The following is a 19,376-nucleotide window of genomic DNA, read 5'->3' on the forward strand; positions in this document are numbered from 1 at the left end:
CAGCTTGGTGCCTCTCTCTCTGGCTTTGAGTTCTGCCCTTCTTTTCCTTGTCCTGTGGACTCTCATTACTTTATGTCGCTCAGATTTCCCTGAACACATTTACTGCTCCCATTTTCCTGCTTTCCCTTATGCTCTTTCCCTTCCCTGATACCTTGACCACTTGTTTGCTGGGCAACCTCCTACTCACTCTTCAAGACCCCATTGAAATGTTAGCTCCTTGGCACAACCCTTCCTTCTCTTCTCAGTCTGGACACATCGTCCGTGCTGCCAATTTGGCACTCTGTTTTGCTCTTGACATGATAGCCCTGGGTCCTGCACCTCTATCTGTCTTCCCAGCTGTATTTCCAAGGGCCATTACTCATGTGTCTTTGTACTGTTAGGACCCTGCATAGTGCCTGGCATATTGTAGGTGCTCGATAATTCATCAAATGAGTGAACCAATATGTAGATAAATGAATGAAAGACCGGGTGAACTGCCTCTTTACAGACTCTGGCTGTGGATGTTTCTATGGTGGCTCGTTGTTTCTTCACTGATTGGTAATTTGATGGTCATAAGAATGCTTTACTATGACTAAATAACAGACAGCCAGTGGGGCCAGGCTTCGTTTCAGAAGCCCAGGCTGTTAGGAATGTATTCTGAATTGCTAGTTACCGTTTTGTCGACGGTCCTCCAGACGCCTTACAGTCTCAACCACTGCTGCTCTCTTAAATTGTCAGCGTAGAGCTGTGTTGCATTCCACGCAAATGAGAAAATATAAACCATTATTCCATATGCTGGCTGTTGATCGCAAGAGCTGGTCATTTTGAAAGCAAGATTGGGGGTGTTGGTTTTGACTTGTGGGTGGGGATTCAGGGCATCCTGTGCAGGGTGTGGGCTCAGCCAGCTGGGTGCTTGGGAAGTTCATCAGTGGACAGGGACAGGAATGCTCACAGGGAGCCGTGTCCTGTGGGACCTGGGTTGGACTGTCCGTCATGGAGGAGGGCCCGCCAGCTCCATGCATGGGTGCCCTGGAGAAAGCCGCTGGATCATACCACTGGGAGAGGGCAGGGCCTGGTTATTTATTTATTTAAATTAAGGCCAATTATGTTTCATCAAGTGCAGGGAGTGGTGGATTCTGGGAAAACTTGCTTTCACTGTAAACATGTTGGTTAGAAGTCATTAATATGACATTCACACATCCCTAATAAAGTGCATAACACAGAGATCTGGCACCATTGAAATACCCCGAGGACATTAAGTATGAGTCTTAAAACCGAGAGGATTGGAAACAAGATATTTTTACTTCTCGTTTGGGAGTAATGTAATTGCATTCTGTGGCTGTAGCAGATGCTGGGGCCAGCTGCTGGGGAGACTTGGCTTTTTTTTCCCCTTTTCCCCCCCGTCAGCTTCGGTACCTTACAGATAAAATCCTTGTGCAGAACTCTCATAAAAACCAAACTTTAAGAAATTATACTTTGGTTGAAAATCCATGTTTGTGTGCAAAATATATCTGAGATTGTATAGACTATAGAGATATTTTTATTACTTGAACTCAGGAGATATTTATATAAATACATATATATACACACACACACTTGTTGTTTGTTTAATTTGTTACAGTGAGCACTAAAGACCTTCCTCCATCCCTGATATTGAACCTGTATCTTGAAGACAGACGGAGGCCGGACTGTCTGAGAGACCTGGGCGGGACCCTCTGCTTGTTCTGAGGGGCGCTTCAGGGGACGTTGTGGGAGGGGAGGCTGATCTCTCTGGGCTGGGGTTCTGTGGGATTGAGACAAAACACAGCCTGCAGTGGAGAGCTCCTTCTGGGGAGGGAGTGGGGGCAGCAGAGAGAGCCGGGGCTGAGAAGTGGAGGTGAATCCAGCCGCTCTGAGAGGACGGCAGCCTCCCCACACCCTGGAGGGGACATAGCTCGTCACTTCAGAGATGGACTGCGGGGCACCTGCTCTCCTTGGAAGTGTGTGCTGTGAAACAGCTTCCTCCACACCTGGGCCTCTAGGTCAGCCCCTGGGGACACAGAGAGCGCAGCGGGGTGGCCGCCGTTGGCTCCAGAAGGCCTATGTGTTTGTGGGTTCCTGTGACGTCTGCATCTAGAGCTGGTTGTCCAGTACGGCAGCCACAAGTGGCATTGAGCACCTGAGATGTGGCTGAGCCAAGCTAGAGAGGCTGGCTGTCCGTGGGAAACACACAGGGCCTTAGTGGGGGAAGGAGTATGAGACGGCACATGATCACTTTTTAAAAATTAGTAAAATCCTGCTCTCTTGGATACGTTGGGTTAAAGTATAAAATATTAACATTTCTTATCTTTCCTTTTATCTTTTAAAAATGTAGCTTCTGGAAATTTTATTTTATTATTTTTATATTTTACATTACGTTCTGGGATACATGTGCAGAACGTGCAGGTTTGTTACATAGGTATACACGTGCCATGGTGGTTTGCTGTACCCATCAACCTGTCATCTAGGTTTCAGGCCCCGCGTGCATTAGCGATTGCGTCTAGAAATTTTAAAATGACACACGTGCCTTGCGTTGTGGCTCAGGTTCTGTTTCCATTAGACGGTGCCGCTCTGGCACTCACCGGTTGGCCACGAGCTACCTCCTAAATGAGGGGCACTTGGAGGAACAGTGCTGTGTGACCTCTCACTCAGGACCCGAGCCTTGATGGCAACTGCACCTTTGTTTGTGCACGCCCATCTCCCCACCCATCTCCCCCCACCCATCTACATGCCCTCCCCCCACCCATCTCCGGGGAGGCTCAGGCGTGGACTCTTGGGGTGACATCCTTTAGAAGAGAGCTTCGCAGTCTCTGCTGTGTCAGGGTTCCACAGTGACAGACGGACCAAGACGCAGACCCTCCCTGACTAATGAAAAACCAGGAGGGGAGAACCACCACCCACATAGACCTAGCAAGAGAAAGCCCGAGTGGTGCAGCCATTGCCGAGAAAGTTCCAGAAGCTACATTGCACTGTGGAGGGACACAGCAAGGGGGACTCCCCTGAGGGGCTGGATGATGAACAGGGCCTGACAGGTTATGTGGGCAGAGTTGGCGCACGGGCACTGAGGCATGAAGGGCGGGAGCCAGGTCAGCACAGCGATGCGTGCTCACCTGCCAGCCCCGTGGGGCAGCCTGTGCCGGGACCCTCCAGCCCTGCTGGCTCCGTGCTGGCGCCCTGCTGGCTGGCCCCTGACGTGGGCTTTGCAGTCCTCCCTCAGAACTCATCAGCCTGGGGAATGGATAGTGGGTGACCCACATGCCTCTGCATGGTGGAGGTGGATGCATGGCAGCACGGCGTGTGAGCAGGCAGTGATGCCAGGCGCAGCGTTGCGGCCCCCAGTCCTGCCCGGGCCTCCCTTCCTGATGTGTCTTGCTGGGAGCCTTGGGGAAGGGCCCACCTGCCTCCCTGTTCTGCAGGCACCAGACTGTATCTGCTGAGCAGACACACGGGCCTGTCTGGGACCCTGCCAGTTTGTTCTCCTGAGCCCCCGCAACACACAGACATCGCACCTTGGCGGCAGTTTTTCTGTTTGAACGTCCAAAGGACAAACTAAACATTTAAAATCTGCAAGCTGGACAGTCTTTGCTTTGGAGCCTGTGGTGAATTTCTTCATCTTGACAGTCGAGTCATTCTTCTCAGCATCAATATGTGTTTAGGATCTGGGAGGAGGAGGAAGCTGAGGGAGCCAGGGTGCAGGGGAGACCGCCGGGCACGTGCGTGTGGTCCTTCAGGCTCAGGGGCTGTCTGCATAGGTGGGAGGGCTCCCGTTTCCTTCATCTCAGTGCCACATCTGACTGGGTGTCTATGCCTCTTCCTTCTTCTCCTTTTTATTTTTATTGTGCTAAAAGACACATAACATACAATTCACCATGAGTGGCCATTGGTACATTCACAAGGTTATGTAGCCATCTAGCTCCAGACATTTTCACCAGCCCAAAAGGAAACCCTACACCCATTAGCAGTTGCTCCCCATCACCCTCTTCCCCCGACCCTTGGCAACCACAAATCTGCATGTTGTCTCTATGGATTTGCCTATTCCAGATGTTTCGTGTAAGTGGTGCCAGGCAATACAGGGCCTTCTGTGCCTAGCCTCTTTCACTTAGCATCCTGTTTTCAGCATTCATCCACGTAGTAGCAGGTGTCAGAACCTCATTCCTTTTTATGGCTGAGTAACATGCCATTGTACGTCCACGTCCATGATGCATTTGGTTTATCCATTCATCTGTCTGCAGATACTTGGGGGACTCCCCGCTTTTGGCTACTGTGAGCGGTGCTGCTGTGCACACGTGTCTGTGTTTTTCTCTGAGTTCCTGTTTTCACTTCCTTTGGCTGTGCTTTTGCCCAGCCTCCTATGAGTCTTTCAAGCCAGACTTGTGTTTGAGGGGCAGCAAATGCAGGGGAACACGCATGCCTTGCGAGTGTGGAGTCCTGGCGTGGCTCCACCATGAGCATGCTGAGCTTGGACACTTTCGTTCCTGTGTTGTGCCTCAGTGTTTTCCTCTGTCAAGATGAGATAGAGCAGACCTATGTTTTCATCTGCCTTCCTTGGGGTCCTAGGTTTGTGGACCTCTAGGGGAAGAGAGACCAGGCTGGGTGCGATGGCTCACGCCTGTAATCCCAGCACTTTGGGAGGCCGAGGTGGGTGGATCACAAGGTCAGGAGTTCAAGACCAGCCTGGCCAACACGGGGAAACCCCGTCTCTACTGAAAAAAAACATGAGAGAGGCCAGACTGTGGAGCTAAAAACCCTTCTTTTCACAACTCCCTCCCCTCCTCGGCGGGAGCACCTCCAGCTCTGTGTGTTGCTTTTGTCTCTTCCTGTGATGCTTTAAGCCAAGCGTTCCATGGAGACAAGGAATTTGGCCTGTCCTGACATCGAGGCTCTCATGAGTTGAACTAGGCTTTTGGGGCGGCAGTGAGCTTGATCCTGCTAGAAGGAAAGAATCCCACTGAAGGAGCTTCAGTCTGGACTCCTCCTGGTCCACAGAAGGGAGGTGGGGCTGGGCAATGACCCTGGGTCAGTGGGGAACAGGGAGCTGTCAGCCTGGGCTGGGAAAAATCCAGGTCTTCATACAGAAGTTTTCTGTTTTCTCCCTCATTCAAGCACACTGTGGCTGTCCTTTCTGAAACTCAGAGCAGTGGTGCAGAATGTGAGCCTGGGAGCCATTCTGCATGGGTTTGGGTTCTGGTTCTACAGGTGCTGGCATGTGACCTTAGGCAAGTCATTTAACCACTCTGTGCCTCAGTTTCCACACCTGTAAAATGGCCATGGTTCCTATTTCATAGTTTGTTATGAAGATTAAATGAGATGGTCCCATGTAAGTCCTAGGGCAGTGCCTCCACTGCCCTAGCACTGGTGATATTTATGGCAGCAATGACACAGATGGTGTAGTCCTTCTCCCCCCAGTCACCCTGAATTTGGATGGCTCTTACATGGCTCAATGCCATTTGCACCTAATGTGGTTTTTGTTCTTTGGCAAATCTCTCTAAACCAGTTCCTGAACTTTTGCAAGGCAGGCTCACCTGTGGTCTGCCCATTTGATGAGGAGTTGGCCTGGGGAAGGGCCATGGGCTGGGAAGGCTGGGCAGCAGGGGCCTGGCATTAGACAGGTAACTTAGACATGCTCCATCCAGCTGGGTTCGTGCAGCAGCATGGGACAGTCCCTGGCAGGTGAGTCCAGCTTCAGGGCCCAGCCAACCTGAGTATAACAGAGGTGGGAACCTGGGCCTGGGGCATTCAGCTTCCTCGGAAAGGCTGCTCTCAGAAGGGCTCTGTGTGTGGGGGAGGTGTCCTGGATTGGGAGAAGCAAAATTTACCTTTGGGGGGTGGAGGAGGGAGTGGCGAGTGCTCACAGGTAGTCCCTATATCAGCGTGATTTCCTGGACCTCTGCTTGCTTGACAGAAGCTCATTAGACATGAGGTGACCCCCCTAAGTTTGGCCACAGAGGTGACCCTGTAACAGCACTCACACATACTGTCGTGTTGACTCGCCTGTACCCATTGCTCAACTGTGAGCTCCTGAACGGCGGGCTTCGTAGTGGTCCTGTTCCCTGCCTGGGAAACAGTGGATGCTCGGTAAGTGTTTGTAGAGTAAACACAGAAGGTAGTAAGTGGTCCGGGCAATTTTTCCTTTTCGGAGGGCCATAGCAGTAGAAGCCCTGCCAGGTTGGGGTGAGTGTTGCTTGAAGGAGATCCATGAATCTTCTTTGGGTGTTCAGGGTTTTGGAACAAGTCATACGTCTAGAGGTGGTTGGGATACACTGCACCTCCCAACCCCTGGGCCACTAAGGGTCACTTGGAATGGTCCTGGGCAGGGCCATGGATCAGGGGGTTCCAGCTGCACAGGCCATTCCTCTGAATCCCAGATCACCTGAAGTTCAGGCAGATGAGCTGATGCACTTGACAAGTGGCCTAGTAAATCCACGTACTGACCCCAGCCGTGGTCTGCACTGGTTTTGTGAAGCCAAATGGGAACCAGTCAACAAATCAACTCTGAACGGTCATTCCGATGTTACCGTTCATGTCTGCAGGCATGGGCACATGGTGGTGCCTGGGGTGGTGGAGGTGACAGATGATGATTAATCCAGCAGTGGTGGCAGCCTCTGACTTGGACCATTTTGGTACCTGTGACCTCATCAGGGGCTGCTGGATAGGTGGCTCACACCACGTAGATCTTATAATGATTGATGGCAGCTATTGTTTAAGGGCATGCTATCTGCCAGCCAGTGTATTTACAATTATCATTCCTTAGAACTGCCCCATGAGCTGATATTCTCCCAGTTTCATAGGAAACTCTAGACAGGTTAGGTAACGTGCTCAAGATGATAGAACTAATAAGAGGCCGAGCTGGTACCCAAAGCCAGGACACTGTTTGCTTCTAAGGCATGTGCTCTTAACTGTGATATCATGCTGCCTTCCTACAGTGACATAGAATTAATTAAATAACTGAAAAATTTTATCCATGAACTGCTGCGTTTTGCAGCTTTTAAGCTCTTGTGTCAACTATCTTCAGTAACAGACACACACAGCACACTCACTTCTGCATGTGTATTTACTTCTGCCATGTGTGTTTTTCCTGCCCCCATCCCATTCCATCCATCTATCCATCCATCCGTCTGTCCATCTGTCTGTCCATCCATCCATCCATCCATCCATCTACTTATCCATCCATCCATCCATCCATCCATCCATTTATCCATCCACTCATCCACTCATCCATCCATCCATCTGTCCGTCTGTCTGTCCATCCGTCTGTCCATCCATCATCCATCCATCCATTCATCTGTCTATAAATCCATTCATCCATTCATCCATCCGTCCGTCCGTCCGTCCGTACATCTGTCCATCCATTCATCCATCCATCCATCCATCCATCCATCCATCCATCCATCCATCCATTCTTCTAGTCATCTGTCTAACAAACACTTATCAGGTGCTTCCTGTGTGCCCCAGGACACTGTTAAGTCCTGGGGATATGTCAGTGATGACATATTCCTTATCCTTCTCATGCTCCAATGGGGGATGTTATCCAAGTAAACAAGCAATTAGAATGCAGAGTTATAAATCCTGCCCACTGGAGGAAGGTGCCAGTGGCACCCGAGCAAGTAGGAGGGATGACTGACGCCACCATGAATAGTTAGGGAGGGCTAGCCAGAGGAAGGATCCATCTACAGTGAGACCTCAGGGAAAGATTTTTCTAAGGAGAGGAAATAAAACGTGAAAAGGCTCAGGGATGAGAGAACAATGTGCTGGTTGATCAGCTGCTTATTTATGATTTCTTCAGCTGCAGTCAGCGATAGAAACTTGCACAGTGAAGCAACTCTATTTTTGCTATAGGCTTCTGCTTCCTAGGTTCTTTGTCAGGTCCAGGCTTCCGGACAGAGGTGGCTTGGGCACTCCGTTTCCAATCACTGGCTGCCTTGTGGCAGTGGCCAGCTCCCATGGTGTGTGAGGCCTTGATTTCCACTTGGCCGGTGGTCTTTGGACTGCATAGCCTCATGGATATTTTCTACTCTCACCTGCTCTGCTTACTGGGTTTCGCTTCCTTCCCAAGGCCAAGTTTAGCATCTCTGGTCACAGGTGTCAACTCCATTATGTCCCAGCTGAAAGAGGCTGCTCACCCCCAGGCAGAGGGGCTGCCACATTCCCAGGAGCCCTCTAGGAACCCTGGCTGCAGAGAGAGCTGAGTTGGAGGCCTCCCCTCTGCATTTTCCTGATAGTCAGGGCAGCAGCTCCGTGTTGTAGCATCACCAAGATCAAGGGAAATGTGTACTAGTCCAACCTTAATTTAACTTACAATCCCTGCCAATTTCATGTTAGCAGATCCTTTCGGAGTTGGAAGTAATGGCCCATATAATGCCTCGAGCTGGAGCAATGACTTATGTTGATGTCACTCACTGGCTTTTTATGGAAATTATTAATAAATCAGTAATTCTGTCTGCAGTGATGTTGTTGTGTTTATAAATATTTAATTTACCTTCAGGTGCCCACATTTTCTTCATCTCTACCTTAAACTCTGCTGACGTTGCTCATCCTTTGGAAGCGCTGCTCATTAGATTTAAGTTATCAGTAGCGAGAAAGGTTAACTTATTTCTCCCCCCACTTCCTCTCTGGAATATGGCTTTATCGTGTCTTTTCTTTTAATCTTTGTGTGATTTGGCTCAAGGGGTTGGGGATGAAGCTGAGAGAACACAACGTCTCTTGTGACAAAGATGACAGATTCGTCCAGCTTCAGGAAAGGATGAAACTTTTCAGTGATGACCTTGCATCGTGGAGACCTGTCTTTGGCATGCGTTTCTCCCTCCCTCAATTAATGACATTTAGAATCTGAAATGGTGTCTGATGTCTTCCTCCCACCAAGAAAGATTTTCGTCCTTGCCACCGACTCATCTTTTGAGGCCCAGTGCTTTGATTATTGCCATGTGGCAGGTTGAATGGAATCAATCAATTAGACAATCAGAATAGACACAGAGTCCAAGTTGAGGGCTTCTCTAGCAGAGCTGGAGTTCCAGGCTCGCAAAGGAAAACAGCACCTGGGAAACAACAAAAACTTTCTTACCTCTCGGGATCCAACGTGAGCTAATTGTTGTTATTATCTTTTTATTCTTCTGTTTCAGGAAATTGCAGCTTATTTAATAACATTTGAGAAACACGAAGAATGGCTAACCACCTCCCCTAAGACAAGGTAATGTCCCAGATCTTGCAGTTTTTCAAATATGTACAGTAAGTGGATTGATTTGCATTGATTACCTGGTTTGGCCAGTCAATTCCTGGGCAACGAGTTGAAAGTGCCTTTCCCAGGCAGGGAACAGGATGGGAAAGAGCTGGATGGCGTTCGACATTGAGGTCTCATTCATTGACGTAAGACTGTGGCAGTGAATACCGTCAGATGGATTAAAAAGAGCTCAAGTGCCATCCGCCGGGTGGAACTTGTAACCTGACGGCTGGATCCTTCAGCCGGGTGCTTGGAAGTCTTCACAGGCAGGAGCCCCGGGGGAAGTTTATTTTGGGAATTTCACCTGCCACTAGTGTTCTCTAGAAACGAGCTTTTAAAAAAGAGAAACCAGCTTAACTGCCCACTTTTATCTCAACGTGTCTTACAAACTGAAAGTCAAGTTATTCTTGATTGGTGGTAAAGAGATCCCCCCAAATCAGAAGCGATGGCTAAGCTCGCAGTTTATTATGTAGTAAATGTCCTTGAACCTGCTAACTGCCGCAAACGGCCTCTCTCACTACTTGGAAATAGAGGGAATTGGCCAAAATAGAGCCGACCTGCGTTCCGCCAGCACCAGTGATGTTACCCTTGTGTGAAGAGCGGTGGCGTTGGAACTTAGGGTTGATTTTAAAAGGCAGCCTCTTTTTGTCCTCCCCAACTCCAGACTTTTATTTTTGGAATGTTACATTCTAGAGCTTCGGAAATACATGGCCACTCTCTTCCAATTGCCGCAATTTTTCTGTTAGTGGTGACAGGGCTCAGGTGTTTATTAGCTGGCGGGGTGGTAGCCGCAGTGTGGTTTACACAGGACACCTGGACTGCCGGCTTGAACTGAAGTTGTGGAGCGTCCTGTCGGTTTCACGTTGGACGGCAGCCCCAGAGTCCCCAGGTTTGTTAGCTGGGACCAGGAAAGGGTTGGGTGTGTCCTCTGTGCCAATGGCCTTGACCTGTTCATTCTTCCTGAGTCATGGGAAAGGTCATCTTTAGGAATGTTTATTTATTCTGGAAGGTACTTTAAAATATCACATTATTAGGCTTGGGTGTTTACTGATTAGCGTCTTTTAGAGGAGGGCACGATCCTCCCCTTTGAAGGGAGCGAGAGGGTATTGCCGAAGGAAGATTGGACGCTGAGGTTCCCTTCCCCACGTGGCTCTGATTCCTTTACCTCCAGCCTGAGAGCAGGAGAAGAGTCCCCTGCAGGAGTCCCCAGTGCCTCAGCCTGCGAGGACTGTGGTTTCCTTTGCTATAAAATCAAATAGTTGATATCAATCAGCTTTTGCTGTGATAATTCTGTGTAAGAAACACTCTGCAAGCTTAGTGACTTTAAACAACAAACCTTTATTTTCTGCCTCATGGGTCTGTGGGCTGCCTGTGGCTTTGGGTTGAGGTCAGGTCTGTTGCGTGCATCATTTTGCTCTGGGATCTAGGCTGAGAAAGCCCCCGCTGCCTGGGACATTTGCTTCTCCCAGAGGAAAGCAGAGGTTTGCAAGCCCAAGGCAGCTGATGCAGGTGCAGTTAAAACTCCTGCTCAGATGTGGCATCATATGTCATGCCTGCTGATAAATCCACTGGCTGAAGCACGTCCCCTGGCCAAGCCCAGTACGAATGGGGCTGGGAAGGGCATCATTCCACAGAGTGGGGGCAGAGGCGGGCCGTGGAGAGTGGATGGGAATACAATGCCCTGTTTGGTGACTACGGCCGTGTCAGAAACTAGAGAGCCTTCCACACTCACCAAGCCCAGTACTAATGGGGCTGGGAAGGGCATCATTCCACAGAGTGGGGGCAGAGGCGGGCCGTGGAGAGTGGATGGGAATACAATGCACTGTTTGGTGAATATGGCCGGGAAGGGCATCATTCCACAGAGTGGGAGCAGAGGCGGGCCGTGGAGAGTGGATGGGAACACAATGCACTGTTTGGTGAATATGGCCGGGAAGGGCATCCTTCCACAGAGTGGGGGCAGAGGCGGGCCGTGGAGAGTGGATGGGAACACAATGCACTGTTTGGTGAATATGGCCGGGAAGGGCATCCTTCCACAGAGTGGGGGCAGAGGCGGGCCGTGGAGAGTGGATGGGAATACAGTGCACTGTTTGGTGAATTCGGCCGTGTCAGAAACTAGAGAGCCTGCCACGCTCATCTCCCCTTTCTTCTGTGCCATCTTCTTTGAGGGCATCATTCTCAAACTTGAGCAAGCATCGGAATCAGCTGGGGGCTCATTAAAGTGTAGGCCGCAGGGCCCCACCCCCAGGTTTCTGATTCAGCAGGTGCGGTGGCGGGGGGTGGGGGGGGTGGGGGGGTGGGGGGGTGGGCAGGGCCTGATCATTTGTTATTTCTAACAAGCTCCCAGGAAGTAGGATGCAGCTGGTCCGGGACTGCACTTTGAGGACCACTGGCCTAGTTTTCTGGGGGAGAAGGAGGCTCATGTGATTTCTGCCTCTGCACCATTTCCTGACTCCCAGGGGTGGCTCTCATCTCAGGCAGCCACCGGCCTCTCCATGCACCCTTCACTCCCCACCGAAACCCTCCTTGAATCTAAGTGGAAAGAGAAGAGCTCCTCCTTAGCCAGAGAGTGAGCTTCTCTGGAATGCATCCCGGGCCAGACATCTGATTTCAGATATGCAGACTCGTGTTGGGTTTCAGCCACCCTTTGACAGCAGAACAGTAGAACATTTCAAGGCGGGGTTTTTACCTGGAGGTTCGGCCTTTGGAATTTGGGTTACAGTTGAAAAGGGGATGTCACTCAGGGCCCTGCCTGACTTGCTTGGCTTTCTGGGGTATACACAGAGCCGAGAGACCCCACCCTGGCAGAAGAAGGAAGGCGGGTTTCAGATGTGGACAAATCCGGGTTTGAGCCCTGGCTCTGTCACTCAGTGGTCTTGTGACTGTGAAAAGGTCATCTTCGCTCCTTTAAAAGCTCTGCTTTTTCTTCTTCATGTAGAAAATGGAGTCGATGTCGATCCTGTCCTTGCTGGATCACGGTGAGGACCGAATGTAGTCATGTTTCTGATTCTGCTTCGCATGCCGTGCGGGTCCGTGTCCATGGACTAGGGTCTCTGTGCCTCTTATTTGCGGGGCAGTCCCCAGCCTGCTGGAAGCTTCGACTTCAGCAGGCATCTGCCAGGATTTCTCTAGGCTTTGGAAGGACGAATTTCTTTCCTAAAGGCAGAGGGTGAAGATGGAAGGTTTCCTGTTAGTATTATAATATCCACTCCGTGTTTACACTTGAAAGCTTCTTGTCCCAGGAGAAGGGAAACTTGCTGTGCTTGTTCAAGGACCTTCCTAAATTAGTTGTTGAGCTGTGTTTGGATCGCCCCACCCCCACCCCATCTCTAGTATTGAAATTAATTGGTGCAGTTAACTGCTGAGTTCATACAAACTGGCCTCCTGGTATTAAGGAATTAATGACACCAATACTCTGCGGAACGGGAAGGCAACACGACTTCTGTTTGCTGCCGCCGCCGCCACTGCTAATTTCATTTTGGAAAATTAATAAAAATGAATTGCACCACTGACATTTATAGAGTTTCCTAATAAAATGATACATTGTTTGTGTGGAGGAATCCCTATTAAATTAATTGTTGTAATCAGTTCACATATAGATGTTGGTACAGGAGCTGCAGAGGGGCCCCCTGCTTGTCTCTGTGGCCTGCTGCTGGCTGGGGGTTATAAATATAGTCCTTGCTCAGATACTGCCCTAATTACAGAGAAGGCCCCGGGAGCCCCAGCTCACCTCTTTAATAACGAGGTGTGCTACACAGAGGCTCCCAGGGCTGGGGACCCCGGGGGCAGCCGTGGTATCGCAGAGTTGCTGAATGCTGAGCGTTCCGACAGCCCGTATTGTACTCCCAGCAGCTGGGACCTCCGGTTTGAAAAGTCACCCTGTGGGACGTCTTTATTTGGCACTTGCTGTGTGCTCGGTGTGATAATAATACCGTTTGGAGATCCCAGGGAAATTCACACTCCCCACCCTGCCAGGCGAATTGAGACTCTTGGAATGAAGAGGGTCCTCCCTCTGTCTAGAATGTTCTCCCAGCTCCTCCTGCAGGGCTCGACTGGGTGTCCCTTTCTCCGGGAAGTGCCCCGACCATGCGATTTAAAGCTTCGCCCCGCCCCCACCCAGCCAGCCCCCCTCCTCCTTCCTTGTTTTACGTTTCTCTGAGCACCCAAACACTGTGTCTGTCGCGATTGCCTTGCTTAATTTATGTATGCATTACCCGACCCACTCCAAAGTGTTAGCACCAAGAGGAGAGGGATTTTCAGTGGGGCTTGTTCATGGGGCACCCCCAGTGCCTAGAACAGTGTGGACACCTCCCAGACCCTCAAGAAATATCCGTGAAATGAACAAAAGTGACGTTGAAAGGTGACCCTGAGTGTTGTGAAGGAAGGGACCTGGGTTTTCTCCACTTCTGTTTTTCCGGTATTTCTGGCCCTGGAATGGTTCGGTTGGACCAGCACCGTAATCTCGGGCACCGCCCATGGGCCGGACGCTGTGCTTTGAAACCCTCCCGGCAGCTCTGCCAGGTGTGGAGGGTGCGTGCCCTCCTGGGGCTGCTGCTGAGTCAGTGCTAGAACTGGAACGTGAACCCAGGATGATCTCACTGCAAAGCCCATAACCTTCGGTTTTGTGCCTCTACTGCCCAGAGCACGTGTGGCAGTTCCCAGGGGGCCCGTCAATAGCTCCTCTATTCCTCTCTGCCTCTCACTGCTGTGAATTCCAAACCAAGAGAACCGGGCTCCAGGCAAAGGTTCTCTTTGTCAGTAAGCGTGGCTCACACGTGCCCCCCACCCCCAAATTGGAGTTAGCCCCCTAGTCACAGGCAGTGTGGAAGAACTGCACATTACTGTGGGGGAGAAGGCCCCTTTCACCAGAGGGCAGGGAGCAGGGCTGAGCCCAGTCCAGGCAGGTGACTGTAAAACTGAGCAATCCCAATAATTTATTCCTCCTCCCCTGGGAAATAGGCAACCTTCCCTGGAAGCCAGGGACACACAAAGCTCAAGATCGAAGTAAGAGCACGTCCTTCCCAGGAATCCTGTTTATACCAGTTAGAAAGAGGCTGGAAAAGGCTGTTAATTATCTAATTAATTAATTAGATTGATATAAATAGCACCTCAACACGGAAGCACTAAGGGTCTAGTAATAATAGAATTTTCCTATAATGAACACTAAATGTTTTTTGGTCAATAAGCAATAAAACAGCCACGTAGAAGGAGGGGGTCTAGAAGGAAAGGAAGAGAAAAGTGAGCCTTGAGTTTCAAGAAGACTCCAGCGGCTCGGAGAGAGCTTCCACTCTCCTCCTGCTGGTTTCCTGACCCCGTCCGTCCGTTGCAGCAAGTGCCCCAGACTTTCCCCGCCCTGATGGTGACGGACACCAAGCTGTGATCCTCTGCTCTTTCTTCCCACGTTTTCCCTCTCGGGGCTCCCAGGACTCCCCAGCTCCACGGCCTGACTGTGAAGTCTCCGTGGATCACTCCCCACATCTGACTCTGTCTCCCTGGCACCTGGATGCCGTGTTACGATCTCCAGCTCGCCATCCTCCCTCCTCCCTCCCTGACCCTGACTCTGGTTTCCATCTTCTGACTTCCCTGGTTCTAGAAGAGCTGCCTCATGTTTGGAGACGCCGGGGTGTACACTTTGGACTCCAGGTGGCTCCTCTTTCTCCTTTGTCCCCTGCATCTCATTAGTCACCAACTCTGCCAGTGTTTCCAACTTTAATTCACATCCTATTTTCTTAGTCTCCCCCCAGGTTCGGCTGCGTCCTCACCGCCACTGTCAGGCGTGGAGCATTGAGATGTCTCCTACTAGGTTTTCCTCTCTAAGCCGAACTCCTCCCCGTTGGTTTTCCTGATGTGTTCCTTTTTTTCCATCGTTCTTCTACTTGAAAGCCTCAGGGACTTCCTGTGAGCGCCCAGCCCCTCCAGCGATTCTTTAAGGTCGCCCTTTTGTCTCAACCCACCCTCTTCAGTTTATATTCCTTGACGTCCCACCTCCAAGTGCCGCTACAGTTGGGGAGCTGCTGGCTACTCTCTGAGCGTCTTTCTTGTCCCCCACTTTGGCCTTCACTTGGCATTGACCTCACCTTGAATGCCCTCAAGTCCAATCCGGTCTGCCTGTTCCTGGGAGCCTTCCCCAAACTCACCGACTCAGGGTGAGCCCTTCTTCCTTCCTGCTCCCGTAGCTGCACGTGCTTTGTCGTCCGTTGTTTGCCAATTCAGCCATCGTGAGTAAGTCTTTCTTCCCCAGTGGGGTGGCACGTTCCCCAAGGACAGTGTCATGCTGTCCCTTTTGTTTCTTATCAGCTTGTGTGCAGGGAGGCCAGGGCTTCGATGGGGTAGAGTGGGCAGAAGGTGGACAGAGTGTGGACTGATTGCACAGCAGCAAGTTTGCCCAGGAGGCAGGAGTGCCAGTGCCCAGACCCTGCCATCCATGGGGTTCTTTGTCCTAGACAGCCCTTGGGGTCCTGGTGTGGTGTCAGCCTGTGAGCAGTGGCTTCTTCCTAGAGAGCCTGTGTTATCAGGCCCCAGGCTGGTCCCGGGGCAGTGGGGGGCTGTCTTTGTTCAGCACCCCCGTAAGACCCCTGGGAGCAACCTGTTGGCCACCTTTAAGGCGTCTGCTCCTCAGGACAGACAGTTACAGGACTTTTCTAAGGATGCCCCTATTCCTGGTAAAGTTGCTCAAGTGACCAGAATAGAATTGCAAGAATCATTTAAAAATTTCCAGAGCTAGAAAGAAATGCAATCCTGATACCTCTTGCAACCTGGATGAAGCTCGAGGACATGACGCCCAGTGACATAAGCCAGACACGAACGGACACACGTTGTGTGATCTGCTGCCTGCGGGATCTAGCATAGTCAGCTTTGGAGATGGACAGTAAATGGTTTCCAAGGACTGGGATGGAGGGAGGGAGAAATGGGGAGTTAGTGTTTAATGGGTACAGCGTTTCAGTTGGGGAAGATGGATGGTGGTGATGCTGGTGGCAGAGCAATGTGAATGTACTTTATGCCACTCAACTTACACTTAAAAATGGTTAAAATGGTAAATTTTATGTTACATATATTTTACCACAATTAAAAAAAAATTCCCTGGCCAGGTGCGGTGGCTCACACCTGTAATCCCAGCACTTTGGGAGGCTGAGGCAGGTGGATCACGAGGTCAAGAGATTGAGACCATCCTGGCCATGGTGAAACCCCATCTCTACTAAAGTACAAAAGATTAGCAGGATGTGGTGGCATGCACCTGTAGTCCCAGCTACTCAGAAGCCTGAGGCAGGGGAATCGCTTGAACCCAGGAGATGGAGGTTGCAGTGAGCCGAGGTCGAGCCATTGCACTGCAGCCTGGGTGACAGAGCAAGACTCCGTCTCAAAAAAAAAAAAAAATTCCAGAGTTGCTTCTGTAGCTCTTCTTAGGTATTCAGCTGGGCAGGATTGGTGGAACTGTGTGTGTGTTTGTGTATGTGTGTGCACGCATGTGTATGTGTGTGCACATGTGTGTATGTGTGTGCACGCGTGTGTGTGCGTGTGGGCATGGGTTTTAGACTCAGCTCATTTTAGGACTCTGCACTTTGGAACTACGCAGGAAAAAGGAAACTGGGTCAGCAGTGGTTTCTTCATGGTAGCCTTTGCATTATGCTGAGCTGGGGTCTCGCTTCAAATTAACACAGAGACGGTCACGTTAGGTGCATTTCAGCACTTGTGTAATGTATCCAGCAAATCCTTGGCTGAGGCCGTCGTTAGCCAAAGGACAACTGTAGGGTGAGGGAGATGGTGGGTCCCACGTCTGTCAGAACTCCCAGGGAGCCCTCCTGCCTGAGGAGTTCCTTGCAAGGCACCTGTCACATAGTTTTCATCTATTTCCAGGATGAGGCGGGGAATGAGCTGTGGCCTGTATCCTGATGGAGTGTCTGGCGCTGTCTCGACAGTGGGAGGGAAGTCCCCAGCCTCTGCATGGAAATAGGTCTGCCCTGGATTCCAGTTATCTTTATCCTAGTTAATCTCAGAATACAAAATGTCAAAGCAGGGACAACCCACGGAGGCCACTTCCTCACATCCCCATCCCCACCCCACGCCGTGTCCAGGAAGGTGGCCAAGGCAGGGGCACTGATGACCTATGGGGGGTGTCATACACGCTGGGCTCCTGATCAGAGGACATGCGAGCCTCATGTGACTCAGTCAACTTAGCCACCAGCACTAGCCCAGGGCTCATGTCTTAGCACAAGAGCCGAAGGTTGGCCTTCATCCCACCCCTCCTCACTTCTCGGGGCCAGGAGTGCAAGTCCCAGGTATTCTGGAGGAACCAAGAAGGAAGCATTGGTGCTGTGTCTCTGATTCCTCCCTGGGTTAGACAGCTACCAACTTATGGCTCCTGCCCCCACCACCATTTTTTTTTTTTTGATATGGAGTCTCCCTGTCACCCAGGCTGGAGTGCAGTGGTGTGATCTCTGCTCATGCAACCTCCACCTCCCAGGTTCAAGTGATTCTCCTGCCTCAGCCTCCTGCGTAGCTGGGATTACAGGTGCCCGCCAGCACACCTGGCTAATTTTTATATTTTTAGTAGAGATGGGGTTTCACCCTGTTGGCCAGGCTGCTCTCGAACTTTTGACCTCAAGTGATCCACCTGCCTCGGCCCCCTAAAGTGCTGGGATTACAGGTGTGCATCAGTGCGCCCACCCACCTTTTATTATTTTTATTTTTATAAAAATTATACACGTACCTAGTTTCGTATGTCAAATGGCCCTAAAAAGCTTGTAAGAAAAGGTAGCAGCCTCTGCCCTACAGCTCAATCCTGGTTCCCAGGGGTGGCTGCTTTCCACTCTTTTGGTTCTGATATTTACCTCCAGATTTCTAAATATGTTGACTCTGCTATTTCTTGATTTGTCAATTTTAGACATCATCTTCCAGCTTCCTCGGATGCTAACTGAGGATTTAGCTTTCTTACTGTGTCCGATGCCGGGCTCTTCCTTACTTGGGGGAGGGGCTGGTTTATGGAGGGAGTCAGCTTTCTGTTGGTAACTCTCAGGTTTGGCATCTCTACTTTTTTTCTCTGGAGCCCTCCGGGTTCTCCTGACAAGGATTGGTCGATGTGCTGCCTAGTTTGAGCTGGCCTGGCTGCTAGAGGTCTGAGAACCAGGCAGGGAAGAGGGCCGGGAATCCGTCACGGAATTCTCCGTTTCTAGCCTGTGTTTCTTGCCTCTCTTCTGCTGTTTCCAAGTTTGGAGTCTTATCAGATTTCAACTCTTCAGAGAATCGATGTGTCTCCCATTGGCGCAGAGGCCAGGGGTTGGTTGCCTGTCTGCTCAGCGTAGACATAGGACCCTTGGGGGGTCTACTCCCCTCCTACACAGATCTGCGAGCTCCCTTTGCCTCCCACGCCATTCCTAACTTCCGCCTTCTGTGGCACCTGCTGCTTCCAATTTGCGAGTCTTCTGGGGGCCTGGCAGGCCAATTAGCGTGTTGTTCCTGGTATCCCCTGTACGGCACTCGGGTTTCCGCTTCCTAGATTTGGCTGTGTCAGCTCCCAACCCTGCATCTGCTCCCCGTCTCTCTAGAATGTGTTGGCGTCTCTTATCCACGCTCGTCTCTGTTCCCCTTGGCTTTCTCTTTGTGGGTTTATACTTGTTTTCATTCCTTTACTGTCACTGGTTAGGACTAGCGATGCCCCGTCCTCCCCGCGAGCCAGCCCTGTTTCTTCCTCGCTGGCCTTCGCACAGAATCGTGCGAGTGGGATCCGCTCCCCTTGTGCTCTCATCCTTCCTCTCTCTTCTCTTCATTTCCTGCTCACTCTCAAGCTAACTTGCTGTTTCCCTCTCTTGCTTTTTTCTCTTTTTCCAAGTCTTTTTCAGTCTGCAGAAAGAAATGCCTCCAAGTGCAGTTTGGAGGTTTCTAAGTGCACAACTGCTCAGGCTGGGAAATCCTGCTGCCAACACGTACGCATCCTTCCTGTGTGTGAGGGCCCAGGTGTGCAGCCCGACCCGCACCAAGCCCTGGTGCCGGCCTCCTCTCCGCCTTCTTAAGGCACCAGTCTTAGTTTAGAGCCTTTCCTGGCATTGGCACAAGGGCCATGGTGTGGCCTCTCCCTGAGCAGGATTAGGGATCCTGGGGACGGCCAGGGCCATCCACTATGCTGTGCATGTCCCCTGATGGTGGCATCTCTGTGGCTTTTATTTTTACATGG

General features: G+C 50.9%; 1 protein-coding gene across 8 annotated transcripts in view; it reads left to right on the forward strand.

The window, feature by feature from the left end:
* CAMTA1 (calmodulin binding transcription activator 1) overlaps positions 1-19,376 on the forward strand; it is a 964,678-nt gene that overhangs the window by 292,234 nt on the left and 653,068 nt on the right. For all 8 annotated transcript variants that reach the window (XM_064363183.1, XM_064363184.1, XM_064363186.1 and 5 more), the window contains one exon: positions 9,114-9,181. In XM_064363183.1, the coding sequence (XP_064219253.1) occupies positions 9,114-9,181 (68 nt within the window). The remainder of the gene's footprint in view (positions 1-9,113; positions 9,182-19,376) is intronic.

Source organism: Aotus nancymaae, unplaced genomic scaffold (assembly GCF_030222135.1).
Source record: "Aotus nancymaae isolate 86718 unplaced genomic scaffold, 86718_ANA_hifiasm-v0.15.2.pri h1tg000053l, whole genome shotgun sequence".
In the NCBI taxonomy this organism is placed as follows: domain Eukaryota; kingdom Metazoa; phylum Chordata; class Mammalia; order Primates; family Aotidae; genus Aotus; species Aotus nancymaae.